Here is a 15,180-nt window from a genome sequence, read left to right on the forward strand (position 1 = left end):
GGTAAACCCCCCCATGAATGTGTCAAATATAGTACAAGGATGTTGCACTGGCAATCAAATACCATGAGTCATGTGGCCATTGTTGATGTGACTTTCCGAAATGGTGCACAACTTTTGGTAAAGTTTTGCACTAAAAAGGCTAATTTCCCTCGAGTTTACACAGTGGTGGAATTCCCATAAAATTTAATGTGTAATAAGATCCTGCAGAAACTACTCTAAAGGGAACTTGTGTAAAATGTCGATTCCTGGACCCTCAACTCCAAGTATTTTGACTCTGGGAGTCTAGCTTAAGGCTTGAAATCTGTGTCAGTCTCCTGGTGTAATGCCCCCGATTTCGAATCCGAAAGATCACCAAGGAGCCGATACCGATGCAAACGCACGAGGGTTTATTTGCAAGCTGGAGCTTGGGCCCAAGTATACCCAACACAGCAGAGCAGGGACTTGGACCCCTAGGTTAAGAGGCGTAGCAGTTTTATAGGGGCCAGTGGCCAATGAGATTGTAACACACACACAGAAAGTTGCAGAGTCATGCCAGTCCACACACAGGTGGCCAACTGAATTACAATTTACCTTATAGTAACTGTTTGAACTAGCCTATCACTCTGGTCAGAATTGGCACACACGTTTGGCAGGCAAAAGGCGGGGTTTAAGAACTGGCGCACAAGTTTGGCGGGCAAAAGGCGGGGTTTACATTCTTTGGCGGTTAGGGGTTCCGCATTCCTATATGAACCGGTTTCCAGTAAGGGTGTGCTCAGCGGCTTGACTAGGGTGGGGGAGTGTCTTAAGCAATAAGTAGGTCATGTGGGGGGTTATACGTGAGATGGTGGGTGTAGCACAAAATGGAGTTAGTCTTGCTCTGCTTGTCCAGGGGTAGGGGATTTTTGTTAAATTCCTTGGGTCCCACATTGGCAGTGATTCTGATCCAGGCATTGTGTTTTCTAAATGAATCGGAAACTAAGATGTTGCCTTGGAGAGGGAATCTAAAATAATATACTAGGAGCCCAAAACCCAGATTGGCCATTCCTACCCAGTGTAGTATACTGGGGTTAAAGTAAGGAATTTAGAAGAGGAATATGTTGGTTTCAGACACAACTGGGCTACTTTTGCAACTGCCTGACTGTACAAATTTTCTGAATATATTCCCTTATCTATAAAAATGGGTATGGTTATCTGCGGTGTAGAGGGATGGGATTGTGATTTCTGAAACCATTTGGAAGCTTGCTTGCTTTGTCAAGATTATTAAAATTCTTGATATAAGGCAGTTTCTAAAATAAAATGTATTAACCATGAAAATTGCTTATTATGTTGACGCTGTTATTCATATGTTAGGAAAATCTGATGAGGGTGCTATCACTTTCCCCAAAGCCCACTGTTTGAAACCAGAGAAAGCAAGTCACAAAGAAATTTGGCCGCTAACTCTTACATTCAACAAACAAAAAGGCACAAGCTCGAAATCGTGACAAGATCTGCCTCCAGTTGGCCAGTGGCCAAGAGTGTGGAGAGGGATGAGTCACTTCCCTTTCACTGGGCTCTGTGTACTCAGACTTTCAGCTCCATCTGTTACTCAACTACCCCATTCCTCTTTGCTTCCTCCTTTCCCACACCTGCTACCATCGTTTCTATCTCTCTGAGACTTTCCCTCTTCGCTCCTGCGGCTTCTGGTACTACGCGTTCCGCGCTTTCTCTTCCCAGATTTCTGTCACCAGCTCCTCGGCCGCCCCTTTGGCTTCTTCCCTTTGTTCGGTGATCTCCGGCAATCCTCCCGCAACGTCCGGGCTCCTCCCCAAGATGGGGGAAGGGGGATTGCCACCCGCAGCCCCCGCTGGGGCCCGCACCGTGCGCCCTGGTCCCGGTACCTCCTTGCAACCGCGCGACTTGCTCTTTACCTCCCTGCCCCTCTCTCTATATCCCGCCCCCATCTCCGCCTTCAGCGCCGAGCTCCGAGGCTCTAGAGCCTCTGGCTGAGCGCGCCCATCAAGGTTGCCCGGTCCCTCGCCACCCGTTCGCCCCGGGGAACATCGCCGAGGGCCCCTTCCCAGACCGCGCGCCCCGGCTGCCCGAGGCTGAGGCCGGCTCTGATTCTTCCTTGGCTTGGGATGCGCACCGCCGGCGGGGGCAGTCGCTGCTGAGTCCAGAGCCCTGCGCCACCCACGTGTCCGAGAGCCCGGCGCGGGGCCAGCGCGAACCTCTCCAAGGCCAGCGGCTCCTCGTCGCGGAAGCACTTCTGTTGCAGGCGAAACCCGCACGGGCGGGAGAGCGGCGCGCGGGTCACTAGCGGCACGTGCGGATCCTCGGCGTGTCGCCGCAGGGTGCGGGTGCCCGCAGAGCCAGAGACCCAGCGAGCCAGCGAGCGAGTGAGCGCCGGAGAAGGGAGGGTGGGCGCGGGGACCGCCGAGAGGCCGACACCTCGGGGCAGTAGGGGCAGCTCGGCGGTGCGGGCGGCGGGACTGCAGTGCCACCGCTCCGGAGGAAGCCCACACGCTCACACGCCCGCGCGCGCACGCACGTGCACACCACGGGCAGCGAGAACACTAGCGAGAGCCCTTGAGTGTCGGACGCGTTTTAGCCATGGCTTCTGTCCTTAACAGCAAAATTCACGCGTCCGGGACTTGCCAGGGCTCCAAAGCTGATGCCCGCGGTGGCACCGACTGGAGAATGGATTGGGATCCCGAGATGCACGTGAAAATGTGCAAGAAGATCGCCCAGCTCACCAAGGTAAGGTGAGGCGCTGCGGGCAGGCGAGCTGCGCGTCCAGGGGCCCCAGGTTGGGGGAGGGCAGACGCACCCAGGGGAGGCCCAGGACGAATCCGGGCAGAAACTTTGTCTGGGAGGCCAACCGGTTAGGGGAGCGGTCCTAAATCTTGGTAACTTGACCTTCTGGAAGCACCATCCTTAAAGCAGCTGAGAGGATCCTTGCCAAGGAAACTCCAACAGACTGCGTGCCGAGCAGGTGGTCTGTGTTCCCAAGGTGGGAAACCTAGTTGAATCAGTGCGTGTGTGTGTGTGTGTGTGTGTGTGTGTGTGTGTGTTTTCCTTTGGCAGCTCTGCTCAAGTGATCGTGCCTGGAATGTTGTGATTTTATTCATCATTGTACTTTGGAGCTGGGGAGGTCATGCGGGCTCTATTTAAACACTTGATTAATTTATTCCTTCATTCAACAAATATTTGAGCCATTTGTTGAGTGCCAGCAGCTTGCCTGGCACCGTACTAGACCTGGAAGGCAGCCCAGAGGACTTACTATCAAACTGGGTGCAGATGTGTGTAAGAGCATAAGTGGGGAAGTGTACGGCTCCCCCATTAATTATTGGATTACAAAAGACCTTGGGAGGTCAGCGGGCCCATCTCCCTACCTCCTCCCAGGAACTGGATTGAACCTCTCCAGACCCTGATGTCTTCCTTATGAAGACCAGCAAGAAAATACCACACTGGCCTTTGTTAGCCCTCTGCAGCTTCCCTATTAGGAGCTCCTTGTGGTAGGTTCCCTTTCTGTGCCTTGTGTATAGCTGGAAATAGCATCCCTCTCTGTTTTCTATACAAGGCTCCCAGTGTGAGAATGTAGCTTTTGCTTCAGGGTTTCCTTTTGATCTCATAATAAATTCCTAGTACCGTGCCTGCTAGTGGAAGGGTCAGGTCCAGATTCTGTCCAGTAGTGTATGGGACGTGCTCTCTTCTCTATCTTCCTCCACTTCCCCACACCCATTTTTTGGTAGGTTCACAGGCATTTTCCTCTCTATTTTGCTGGAAGGAAGACAGCAGGGAGACTTGGAATTGGGCACTAGCTGCCTTCTCCCGCCCCTCCCATCAACTTGTCCACATTCTTTGCATATGACCCCGTCTCCAAACAGTGATCTCTTTAGTCAAGGATTGAAAAAAGAGAATGAAGATACCCCTTGAGACCTTGGCACCACTGATCTACATTTACTCAAATATGACATTCATCCCCCCAAAAAGTATTGATTGAAGGTGCTAGGCACAGTATAAAACATCGTTATCTGTAAGGAATCTAAAATACTTTTGGAAAAACAAGGTTTGAAATATGAAAAGAAAACTAAAAGACACTATTGTGTAATCAGTTGCTAAATTGGATATTTCAAATTATGAGTTCTATAGAAGTGGAAACAAGGGGTAAGCCATTATAGGCAGAGACAGGGAGATTTTATGGAAGAGATGAACCTTGAGTTCATTTAAATTTATGGAGTGCCTGCTGTGTGCCGGGCCCAGTGCTGAATATTGATGGCACAAAACTAAGACGGAGTCCCTACCCCTGTGTAGAACAAACACGTAAACAGATTATTTCATTACAATGTGGTGATCATTCCACTCAGTAGTATTTATGGCACACCTATTATGTGTCAACCACTGAAGACACAGCAGTGACGAAAGCAGCACGATCCCTAGCACATAGTAGGCAATGTTTCTCAAAGGCTATTTTGCATTAGAAGTCATATTGATTCTTATTATGTAATGCCTCTCTCCCTCTCTCTGTCTGCCCCTCCCCCACTTGCACACTCTTTCCCTCTCTCTCCCCCCAAATAAATAAACATTAAAAAAATAAAAATAAGAATCATTTTTATAGTCAAGAGTTATTTCAATTCACTGACACTTCATCAGGTTCTTCTCACTATTTTTCCCTCAAATCCAAAGCCTTCTCTTTGGGTTTGCTTTTCTTCTAGCTGAAGTTCATTTTTTAATAATCTTTTCTGTTGGGGTCTGGGTGGGGGAGGGAATTCTTTGTATATTTGGAACTGTATTTTGCCCTCAGTGTTGGGTGAGAATGTGTTTGGGTGTAAAATTCTAGTGAGCAGTTATTTTCCCAGAGCACCTTGATGAAGGTGCCCCATTGTTTTCTGGTACTGATTGTCACTGGTAAAAATTCTGCTGCCAGTCTAAGTTTCATTCCTTTGTAGACAGTCTGCCTTTCTGTTGAAAGTATTCAAGATTTGTGTTTGTTTTATTTTGACGTGCAGCGGTTTCACCAGAACTCTCTAGATGTGAGTGTCCCTTCTGGTGAGGACTGGCGTGCTCTCTTTAATTCTGGAAAATTATCAATGATTTTCTCTTCAAATATTGTTTCTCTGTCATTGCCTACATTCTCTTTTCTAGAACTGCTGTTAGGTCAGTGAGGAAGCCAGCCACTTCATCTATATCCTGAAATGTGATTTCAAAAAAAAAATTTTTTTGCCTCTGCGTTGCCTCCTGGTGAATTCCTTAATCCAACCCTTCTGTGTGCCAGTTCTCTAAATAATTTATCCAGTCCAGAGTTTCTTCTCCCTGTTAACTTTTAGAATTTCAATGATTATATTTTTCATTTCTAAGATTACTGTTCATATTTCTTTTCTGATTTTAATAACTTCTTAATTTTTACAGTTTTATTCAAGTATAATTTACATATTATAAAATTCATCTATGTAAGTGTATGATTCAACTTTTTTAGTAGATGTACAGAGTTGTTACTCTATAACCATAATCCAGTCTGGGGACATTGCTATCACTGTAAAGAAACCTATCCTAGGGGGGCACCTGGGTGGCTCAGTCGGTTAAGTGTCTGACTTTGGCTCAGGTCATGATCTCACGGTTCATGGGTTTGAGCCCCGCGTCTGGCTCTGTGCTGACAGTTCAGAACCTGGAGCCTGCTTCAGGTTCCGCGTCTCCCCTTCTCTCTCCCCCTCCCCCGCTCATATTCTGTCTCTCTCTGTCTCTCAAAAATGAATAAAAATGTAAAAAAAGAAAAAAAAAGAAACCTGTCCTAGGTACCCATTAGTAGTTAGTCCCCATTCCAACTCCAACACCAGGCAACCATTAATCTACTTTCTGTCTATAAATTTGTCTTTTCCAGACATTTCATCTCAGTGAAATGATACAGTATGTGGTATTTCCATCTAGCTTTTTTCACATAGTTGCTAAATCTTAGCAGAATGTTTTTGAAGTTAACCCATGTTGTAGTATGTATCAGTCATTCATTCCTTTTCATTGCTCAGTAGTACCCCAATGCATGAATATGTACCTTCTGTGGCACACATTTGGGTTGTTTCCACGCTGGGGCTACTATAAATAATGCTCTACAAACATTACATTCCTGTGCAAAGTCCTTGTGTGGACACACATTTTCATTACACTCAGGTAGATACCTAGGAATAGAATTGTTGGATTGTATGTTAAGTTTATGTTTAACTTTTGAAGAAACGGCCCAACTATGTTTCAAAGCGACTCTGTCATCTTGCATTGTTCAGCCTACTTTTCCAAGAACACCTAATCCAATTCCATGCACTCAGTTCTCAAGTCACAATGAAGTACACTTCTTTGCTTACTCCATGGTCACTCACTTCTATTGTCCTCTGGATGTCTCCTCTCCTGAAATGTCTTCATCTCTAAAAGTTGAGTCCTACTTATCTATTAAGTCTTACTGGTCCCAAGAAAAGCTTTTGAAAAACCTCACTTTTGAAATTAGCCATGCATTCATTCATTATTAATTGTGCATTGGTTATTTTTTTCTTACATCTGTTTTTCCAGAAGTTCGTACAATGCCTGGCACATAGTAGACTCTCAGTGAGCTTGTTAAATTTAATTAGAGTTTCCTCCCACAGACTTGGCAAATATTCTCTCATGATATTTATCCATCTGATGTTATAGTTGATTTGTAGATAGTATGTCCCTTAAAAATCATAGACTCTAATTTATTCACAATACTTTGCACCTGGTAGACAGTATGTATTAGTGTGGTAAATATTCATTTACATGGATTCACATTACAGTCATCTGGGGAGCTTTTAAAAATACACCAGGGGTGGGGCGCCTGGGTGGTTTGGTGGGTTGGGCGACCAGCTCTTGATTTCAGCTCAGGTCATGATCTCACGGTTCATGGGATGGAGCTCCGCATCGGGCTCTGTGCTACCACCGCGGGAGATTGCGATTATTTCCCTCACGCTGTGGCCCTCCCCCGCATGCACACAAGCGTGCTCTTTCTCCCTCAAAATAAATAAATTAAATTAAAAAAATATATACACCAGTGAGCCGACAACTAGATGCCATGCCTGATCCTAGACTGGAGTCTCTACTGGGTGGAAAAATTGCTGTGAGGAGACAGTGGAGTTGACTGACAAACTGGAATTTGATGATAGAGAAAGTAAAAGCATTTATATCACTGTGAAATTTGCTGGAGTTGACTGTATACCGTGGCTATGCACCAACATGTCCTTATTCTGAAGTAATGCACTTTGAAATAGGTCTTACTTTCCAGGACATGAGTGTGATGTCTTATTCTCAGAGCATTTTATCTTATAAATAAAATATAGAAAATAGAATACAGAAAGAAAGGAAACGATAAAACAAAGGGCACTGATGTTAAGAACAGGTGAAAACAAAGGGCACTGATGTTAAGAACAGGTGAAAACAAAGGGCACTGATGTCAAGAACAGGTGAATGGGGGTGGGGATGTTCTTTGTGCTGTTCTTCTGGCAGTTTTTTTCCTAAGTTTGAAATTGTTTCCGAATAAAAAGTTAAAAACAAACATGAAGCATACAACGCCCCAGGCCCCACCTTTGAAGGAGACGAGAGAGAGGTGACAGGCATTGCTGTTTTCTCAAGGCCAAGAGCAACCGTTTCAGAACAAGTGAAGGTTTAAACAGTAAAGTGGATGCAGAAGGGTTATTTGGGCAACAGGAGGTTCCAAATCCATCCCTATGAAAGCCTTTGGGAAGCTTTCAGTCTTGAAAACATCAGGCAGCTTGGCCCAGCCAAGCCTGGGACAGTCAGGCCTACCTCTGCTTTTGCTCTGTCCCAGCAATCTCAGGCTGATTCTTTTTTTTTTTTTTTTTCAGGGCTCTCCACATCCTCATACCCAGAAGGCTTGGCATCCCTCATACTCAGGGATTCCCCAGTTTCAACTTTCGAGGGATAGAAAGTCTTGCCCCAAATAGAAGCTTTAATGAAGACCCCTTTAAATTAGAACAAGCAAATGAGTGGGAAAGTGTGCATTCCCTGCCCATGAACCATTTGTCCAACTGAAGACTGACTCTAGGGAACCCGGACCACAAGTAACCACATACCCACGGCCCTCCCTCTCATCTCCCAATCAGAGAAAATGGGCCTGGAAGACAATGAGCAGTTCTGCTAGGTGCCAGAAGCTTCCCAGCTAAAAGTAGAAGGAGTAGACTAACCCTACGGGACCCTCTCACTGTTTTAAAAACATCTCCGCTAGTCTCTTGGAAGACCCTGCAAGCAAGGGCCTGCAACTTCCACACATTCGTGATACCTTATGATTTGTTAGTGTTTGTAATCTTTTCTTTTTGAGCTTCAAGGCTTTATATTAGTTCCCAACCCCCCCTTTCATTTTTTACTTATTTATCTTATTATTTTTTTTAATTTTATTTATTTGTGGGGGGAGGGGCAAAGAGAGAGAGAGAATCTCAAGCAGGCTTTGCATTATTAGTGTGGAGCTCGTCGCAGGGCTCAGACCCATGAACCATGAGATCATGACCTGAGCCAAAATCAAGAGTTGGACACTTAACCAACTGAGCCACCCAAGTGACCCTATTTATTTATTTTATTAAGTATAGTTGACACATAATGTTATATTAATTTCAGGTGTCCCACACAGTGATTCAGCAATTCCATACATTGCACCATGATAATCATTGCATGATACAACATTGTAATAATATTATTGACTACATTCCCTATGCTGTACTTTTCATCCCCTTGACTCATCTATTTTATAACTGGAAGTTTGTACCTCTTAATCCCTTTCACCTATTTCGCCCATCTCCCCAAATCCCCCTCCTCTCTAGCAACTACCAGTTTGTTCTCTGTATCTATGAGTCTTTCTGTATTTGTTTGTTCATTTGTTTTGTTCTTTAGATTCCACATATGAGTAAAATCGTATGGTATTTGTCTTTCTCTGTCCTATTCCACTTAGTGTTGTACCTTCGAGATCCATTTGTGTTGTTGCAAACGGCCAGATTTCATTCTTTTTTTGGTAGTGTGTGTGCTCTCTGCAAAGCCTTTGACACACTTACTCATCCTGTGCGCACAGCAGTTCTGCATGGCAAGGAGGGAAGCACCATCTCTAATTGAGAGAGAAGAAATCTGAGACCCAGAAGAGAGCCAGCATTCTTGCCCAATGTCACATTAGTATGTAGTGACAGAACCAGGACATCCAGAACCTAGTGCTGGGTGTGTGTGGAGGGTGGGGAATATTTCTTCTCTGGTCATCCTTATGTGTCCAGACTTAACCTCTCCCAATCATCTTTACTACTTTTTCCCATGGAAGGGGGAATGCGTATCCAATTACTGAGGCTAAGAGTAGGAATTGGGCAGAGCTCTTTCCTCTTCCTCCTTTTTTCTCATGGAGCCATCTGCCCATAGAAACGCACGTTGTCTGCCATGCCATTGGTTTACATGATCTCCCCCAGGTCCAATGTGTACTAAGACATATTAGCAGAGACAATGGTACTAATGTGTGAGGGAGATAGTGGATGTCTGTAGGGATGGAGTGGGGGCTATTGTTATGGAGAGATTAAGGAAAAACAATGACAATTTCTACTCAAAGTTATCTTTTCAATCAATTTAAACTTGATTTGTTTCTAGAGGGATACTTCTTACTCTTATTTATGCTAATAAATAAAAATTAAATGAAAAAAACATGAAGACACGTGGAGAGCTAGCTAATGAATGATTTGGGGGTTTACTGTGGCCTGTTCTTCCTCCTGATCTGGACGTGGCTGGTATCAGCTTAAATACCAACTCTTTAGAGAAGCCTTTTCTGACCTTCTGAGCCAAAGGGGCCAACTTTCCTCATCTCTAATTGGAAAAAATAAATGTTTCTTCCTTGGTAATTTGACAGAAGAGGTTTTACTGACTGCAAATGGAGCGTCTCGCCCAGGGCTGGTCATATTGTGAGCTTGATAGACACTGGCTTCCCATTCCTTTCTGGACTGGAAGAAGTGCAGAGGGACAGGACTCTTGCCCAGTTGTCCAAAGCAGCAGTGGGAACAAAGCCAGCCCTTCTCTGGGACAGAGAGGCAGGGTCCAAAGGCAGTAGGAGTGATGCCTGTTGCCACAGGAGTCCTCAGCCACAGGCTGCCACTTGAGCCCTGGGTTTTCATGGCTTAAAGGTGTGGAAGCTTTATTGTACCCCCTGACTCCCGTAGCTTCTCTGAAAATACCCTCCTGCTTGCAGGAGCTTGTTTGGGGACAGATGTTCACTCAGTTCCATACCAGTTTGCTTTAGGACCCTAGATTTGAAAACTGCAGATCTGTTTTAACAAGTTCTCTCTGTTGGAATCTTTTCATTTAATGATGTGATTCATGGTATAAAGATGGCTTCCTCACAAAAATCTTTTTGCCATAAAACAAACAAATGAAGTACACCTTAAGTGGGGTGTCTGAACTCTACTAAGATAACCTCCACTTTTGCATGACCATCCTGATGTCTACATCAATCCTTTTTCCACACAGCAGCCAGAGTGACCATAAAACAGGATCAAAGCCTCGGGGCGCCTGGGTGTCTCAGTTAAGTGTTGGACTCCTGATCTCAGCTAAGGTCATGATCTGACAGTTCGGGAGCTCGAATACTGCGCTGGGTTCTGTGCTGATGGCGCAGAGCCTGCTTGGGATCCTGTCTCTCCATTTCTCTGCCCCTCCCCTGCTTGTGCGCTCTCGCTCTCACTCTCTCTCTCCTTCTCTCAAAATGAATAAACTTAAAAATAATTTCCCTTATAAAAAAAAAAACGAATCAAAGCCTCACACACTGTTGGTGGGAACACACAACATTCCACCTGCTTTGGAAAACAGTCTGGCAGTTCCTCCAACAGTTAAACAGAGTTATCATATGAACCACCAATTCTGCAGTACCCACGAGAAATTAAAACATACACCCACACGAAAACTCATACACTTTTCATAGCAGCATTATTCATAATAGCCACAAAATAGAAATGAGCTAAATGTCCATCTGTGGAAGAATGGATAAATGAAATGTGGTACAAAGTACGAGGTGGGGGGCAGGTAGTGGCTAAGGGATACAGGGCTTCTTTTTAGGGTAAAGAATATTATGTTTTTATATAATATATTTTTTAAGTTTATTTACTTTTGAGAGAGAGAGAGTGAGAGTGTGAGTGGGGGAGGGGCAGAAGAGATCCCAAGCAGGCTCTGTGCTGTCAGTGCAGAGTCCGACACAGGGCTTGAACTCACCAACTATGAGATCATGATCTGAGCCAAAACCAAGAGTCGGATGCTTCACTGCTTAACTGACTGAGCCAACTGAGCCACCCAAGTGCCCCCCTGAAGGGAATATTCTAAAGACAGTTGTAGTGATGGTTACACAACTCTGTGAATGTACTTAAAGCCACTGAACTGTAGTTTAATTAGGCAAATTGTATGGTATAAGAATTGTATCTCAATAAAGCTGCTAAATTAAAACAACATTAAACAAAATAAACTGAATCCTATCTTTCTCCTGCTTGAATCCAGTTCTGAAAGCAAGTCCTGGTGACTTCACCCCATAAACAAATAACGAATCAGTCCATCTCCATTCTCCTTGTCCACCTCCACCTCTGCTCCAACCCTGGCTGTGGCCTCCTCAGGATCCTGTGGTCTACCCTGGGCTCCTCACACAGTGGCGAGCATGAGCCTTTAAAATATAAACCAGAACGTGTCGTTCTTCTGTTTAAAATGCCGTGGCTTCCTGTTTCTCTTGGAATGAAATTTGTTCACCTAGAATACATTCTCAATGGTGGTCACTTGAGGTGGCTGCTGACCATGTCTCAGTGTCACCTACCGGGCCACATCGTCCTTCTTTTTTGGCCTTTCAAATGTGCCCAGTTTGTGCTGCTCGGTGTCTTTGTCCTGTGGAGTCTTCTGCCCGACCCCTGGCTTGGCTGACCAGTCTCGGCTCAGATGTCTCTTCGGACCCGGCCTCCCTGTGCCCCTAGACTGTGCTGCCGCCCTGCTCATTTCTGAGGTCCTCTTGGCTCTATCTGCTATTTTCTTCTTCTCCTCTCTCTATTTATTGCCTTCTCTTCTCCGCAGAGGAAGTTCCTTGAGGGCAGGGATTTCTGTGTGCTTTCTTTTCTCCTCTACCTCTAGTGCCCAAAACAGTGCCTGGTTAGTGATCAGTGCCCACATGTGCTCATTGATTGAATACAGCTCTACCCTGACCTTCCTCTGCTCCTGGGATAAAGTATCAAATTTTAACCAGAGTCTACATACATTTTTGTGGGAAAGTGGGGAAGCTCTTCTCAAGGCCAGAACTCAGGAGGTGCTACTCTCTAATTTTCTGAGTGCTGTGGGGAACTGGTCAAGTCTGACAAGTAAGTGGATTTCTTCCATTCCCTCCCAAGCCAGCATCTGACTTAGTCACTTCCAGCCCCTGACTACGGACACAGGGTCTGACCAAACTTGGTGCTTCCATTGGTCAGATTCCAATTCCTTCAGGACACCAGAATTATAAGGTAAAATAAAAGAGCAATGACCAATCATATACTATTTTAGAAGAACTCATCCAGGGGTACCTGGGTGGGTCAATTGGTTGAGTGTCCGACTTCAGCTCAGGTCATGATTTTGCAGTTTGTGGGTTTGAGACCTGAGTCAGGCTCTGTGCTGACAGCTTAGAGCCTGGAGCCTGCGAGCCTGGAGCCTCCTTCGGATTCTGTGTCTCCCTCTCTCTCTGCCTCTCCCCTGCTTGTGCTCTGTCTCTCTTTCTCAAAAATAAATATTAAAAACAATTAAAAAAAAAAGAAAAACATCCATTTTAGAAAAATCAAAAATACAAACAAGATTTTAAAGCATTTTCAAATATGTAATAACTATAGTGATATAATAAGTAATATTTTTATACATCCTACTATATAATTCCCCATGCAAATATAGACATATAATTTCCAAAAATAGGGTTACATGATACGTAACTATTGTGTTACCTTCACAATAGATCTTGAGCTCTCCAACATAATTTTTTTCAATGTTTATTATCTACTGTTTTTATACAGCAAGCAAGTTACAATTTTGATATGTTACCAAGCAAGAAGTATGAAAACATTGAACAGCCCGAGGCATCAAGGAAGTTTCCCTGAGAACTATTATTGGTGGGCATTTTGGTTGATTCCAGTTTTTCATTATTGTAATTAGTATTATGATGGATGTTCTTGAGACTACACACGTGCTATATTATTTTCTTTGGTTAAATTTCTATGAGCAAAACTCACCTTCGTTACAGGTAGACTCCTATGAAGGAATATCAGGAAGTTTGGAAGGGAGAGACCTGGAGAGAGGGGTATTTTGTGACTAGTTGAAAGCAGTCTCATATACAAGATGTTCTCCTGACTTGTTAACTACAAAGCTTGCCATTTTTAAAGGCATTTATTACAGCTCTCTACCTCTATAAACTGCTGGGACAGTTCCATGAGAGCAACACTCATAGTTTCCTAGACCATGATGTACAGTGGTCCCTCCCTTCTCCGTGGTTTCAGTTACCTAGGGTCAACTACAGTCCAGAAGCAGATGATCTTCCCGATACAGTGTGATATACATGTCACAATGCCTGTGGCATTTGCCTCACTTTGTCTCATCATGTAGACATTTTATCATCTCACATCACCACAAGAAGGGTGAGGACAGTACAGTAAGACATTTTGAGAGAGAGAGACCACATTCACATAACTTTCATTATAGTATAGCATTAAAATTGCTCTATTTTATTAGTAGCTATTGTTGTTAATCTCTTACTATGCCTAATTTATAAATTAAGCTTTATACATTTATAAAATTTATACATTTATATATTTATATATGTATATATGTATATGTATATATTTATATGTATATATTTATACATTTATACATTTATAAAATTACACATTTATAAATGTGTATGTGAAGGAAAAAACCTATAGCACGTACAAGTGAGTTCGGTACTATCTGTGGGTTCAGGGCATCCACTGGGGCTCTTGGAATGTGTCCCCAGCAGATAAGGGCAGGGAGAAGGGGCTACTGTAATTACTTTCAAACTACAGTGACATAATCACAGGCCCAGATTGTCATTTCACATTCTGACTGTGTAATGGACCTATTTGAAGTTACTGTATTCTGATCCTCCAGAGTAAGAGGATGTCGCTCAAGGATGCTCCTGGGTTGCTCAAGCCATCAGAGAAGCAAGCAGCTTCCTCACAGCTCAGGGCTCCAGTGGAATCTGTGGCACATGAGCTGCTCTCCCTGTCTTGTCCCTGGTCTCCTGAGAAAACCTTTTCCTTTGCTGTGGAACCTTCAAAACAGGAAGCAGGGAGGCCTGCTTGTGAATCATTGATGTCATCATCAGACATAGTGTTCTCCTCAGTCTTTCGAAGCAGAATGGTGGTAAAATTTTTCTGAAAAGCTATGCCCCTGCCTGCTGAATTCTGAACAGCTACCATAATAACTTTGCCCCTTGAACTTCGGGCTCCCATTTGGTTAACAAGCAAGCCCAAGAGACTGCTCAGTCTTTTACTGCTTTGTGCTAATTGTATGCTTGGCAGACGCTGTCTTCTCTTGTTGGTGACTGTGGTAGACACACACAAAAATTGTGTCTCCGGTAGACACCAAAGCTCTGGAACCCGTGAATCCTACCTTATTGGGAAAACGAGCCTTTGAAGGTTAAGTGTCTTGAGATGAGATAGTCTTCTGTTGTCTGAGTGGGCCCTAAATCCAATGACACGTGTCCTTACAAGAGAACAGCAGAGGAAGATTTGAGATGGAAGAGGTGAAGGCCCTGTGACAACGGAGGCAGAGATTGGAGAAGTGCGCCTACAGGCCAAGAAACACCTGCAGCCACCAGAAGCTGGAAGAGGCCAAGAATGGATGATTCTCCCCCTGCGCGTCAGAAGGGAGTGAGGCCCTACAGGCACCTCGACTTTGAACTTCTGACCTCCAGGACTGTGAGAGAATAAAGTCCTGTTGTTTTACTTTATTTTTTAAAGTATTTATTTAAGTAAATTCTACACCCAGTGTGGAGCTTGAACTCATGACCCTGAGATCAAGAGTCCCACGCTCTCCTGACTGAGCCAGCCAGGCTCCCCTAAAGTTCTGTTGTTGGAAACCAGTCTGTGGGTGACTTGTTATGGCGCCACAGAAAGCAAATACACTGGCTTCTTACAATCCCCTCTTCACCGTTGCTGAAGGCTACTGCTCTCTCAGATATCTGCTGAGCTG

The 15,180-nt window shown here is 44.5% G+C and overlaps 1 protein-coding gene across 3 annotated transcripts in view; it reads left to right on the forward strand.

Annotated features, from left to right (window-relative positions):
- Positions 1-2,220: 2,220 nt before the first annotated feature.
- Positions 2,221-15,180, forward strand: part of FAM184B (family with sequence similarity 184 member B) — a 156,983-nt gene continuing 144,023 nt past the window's right edge. For 2 of the 3 annotated variants that reach the window (XM_003985503.6, XM_045056555.1), the window contains exon 1: positions 2,521-2,715. In XM_003985503.6, coding sequence (XP_003985552.3) covers positions 2,569-2,715 — 147 coding nt within the window. In that variant the 5' untranslated portion in view covers positions 2,521-2,568. Of the gene's footprint in view, positions 2,355-2,520; positions 2,716-15,180 lie in introns of those variants that run through there. The other variant, XM_019829717.3, reaches the window with a different exon arrangement.

The sequence above is a fragment of the Felis catus genome, chromosome B1, assembly GCF_018350175.1.
Source record: "Felis catus isolate Fca126 chromosome B1, F.catus_Fca126_mat1.0, whole genome shotgun sequence".
NCBI classification, from domain to species: domain Eukaryota; kingdom Metazoa; phylum Chordata; class Mammalia; order Carnivora; family Felidae; genus Felis; species Felis catus.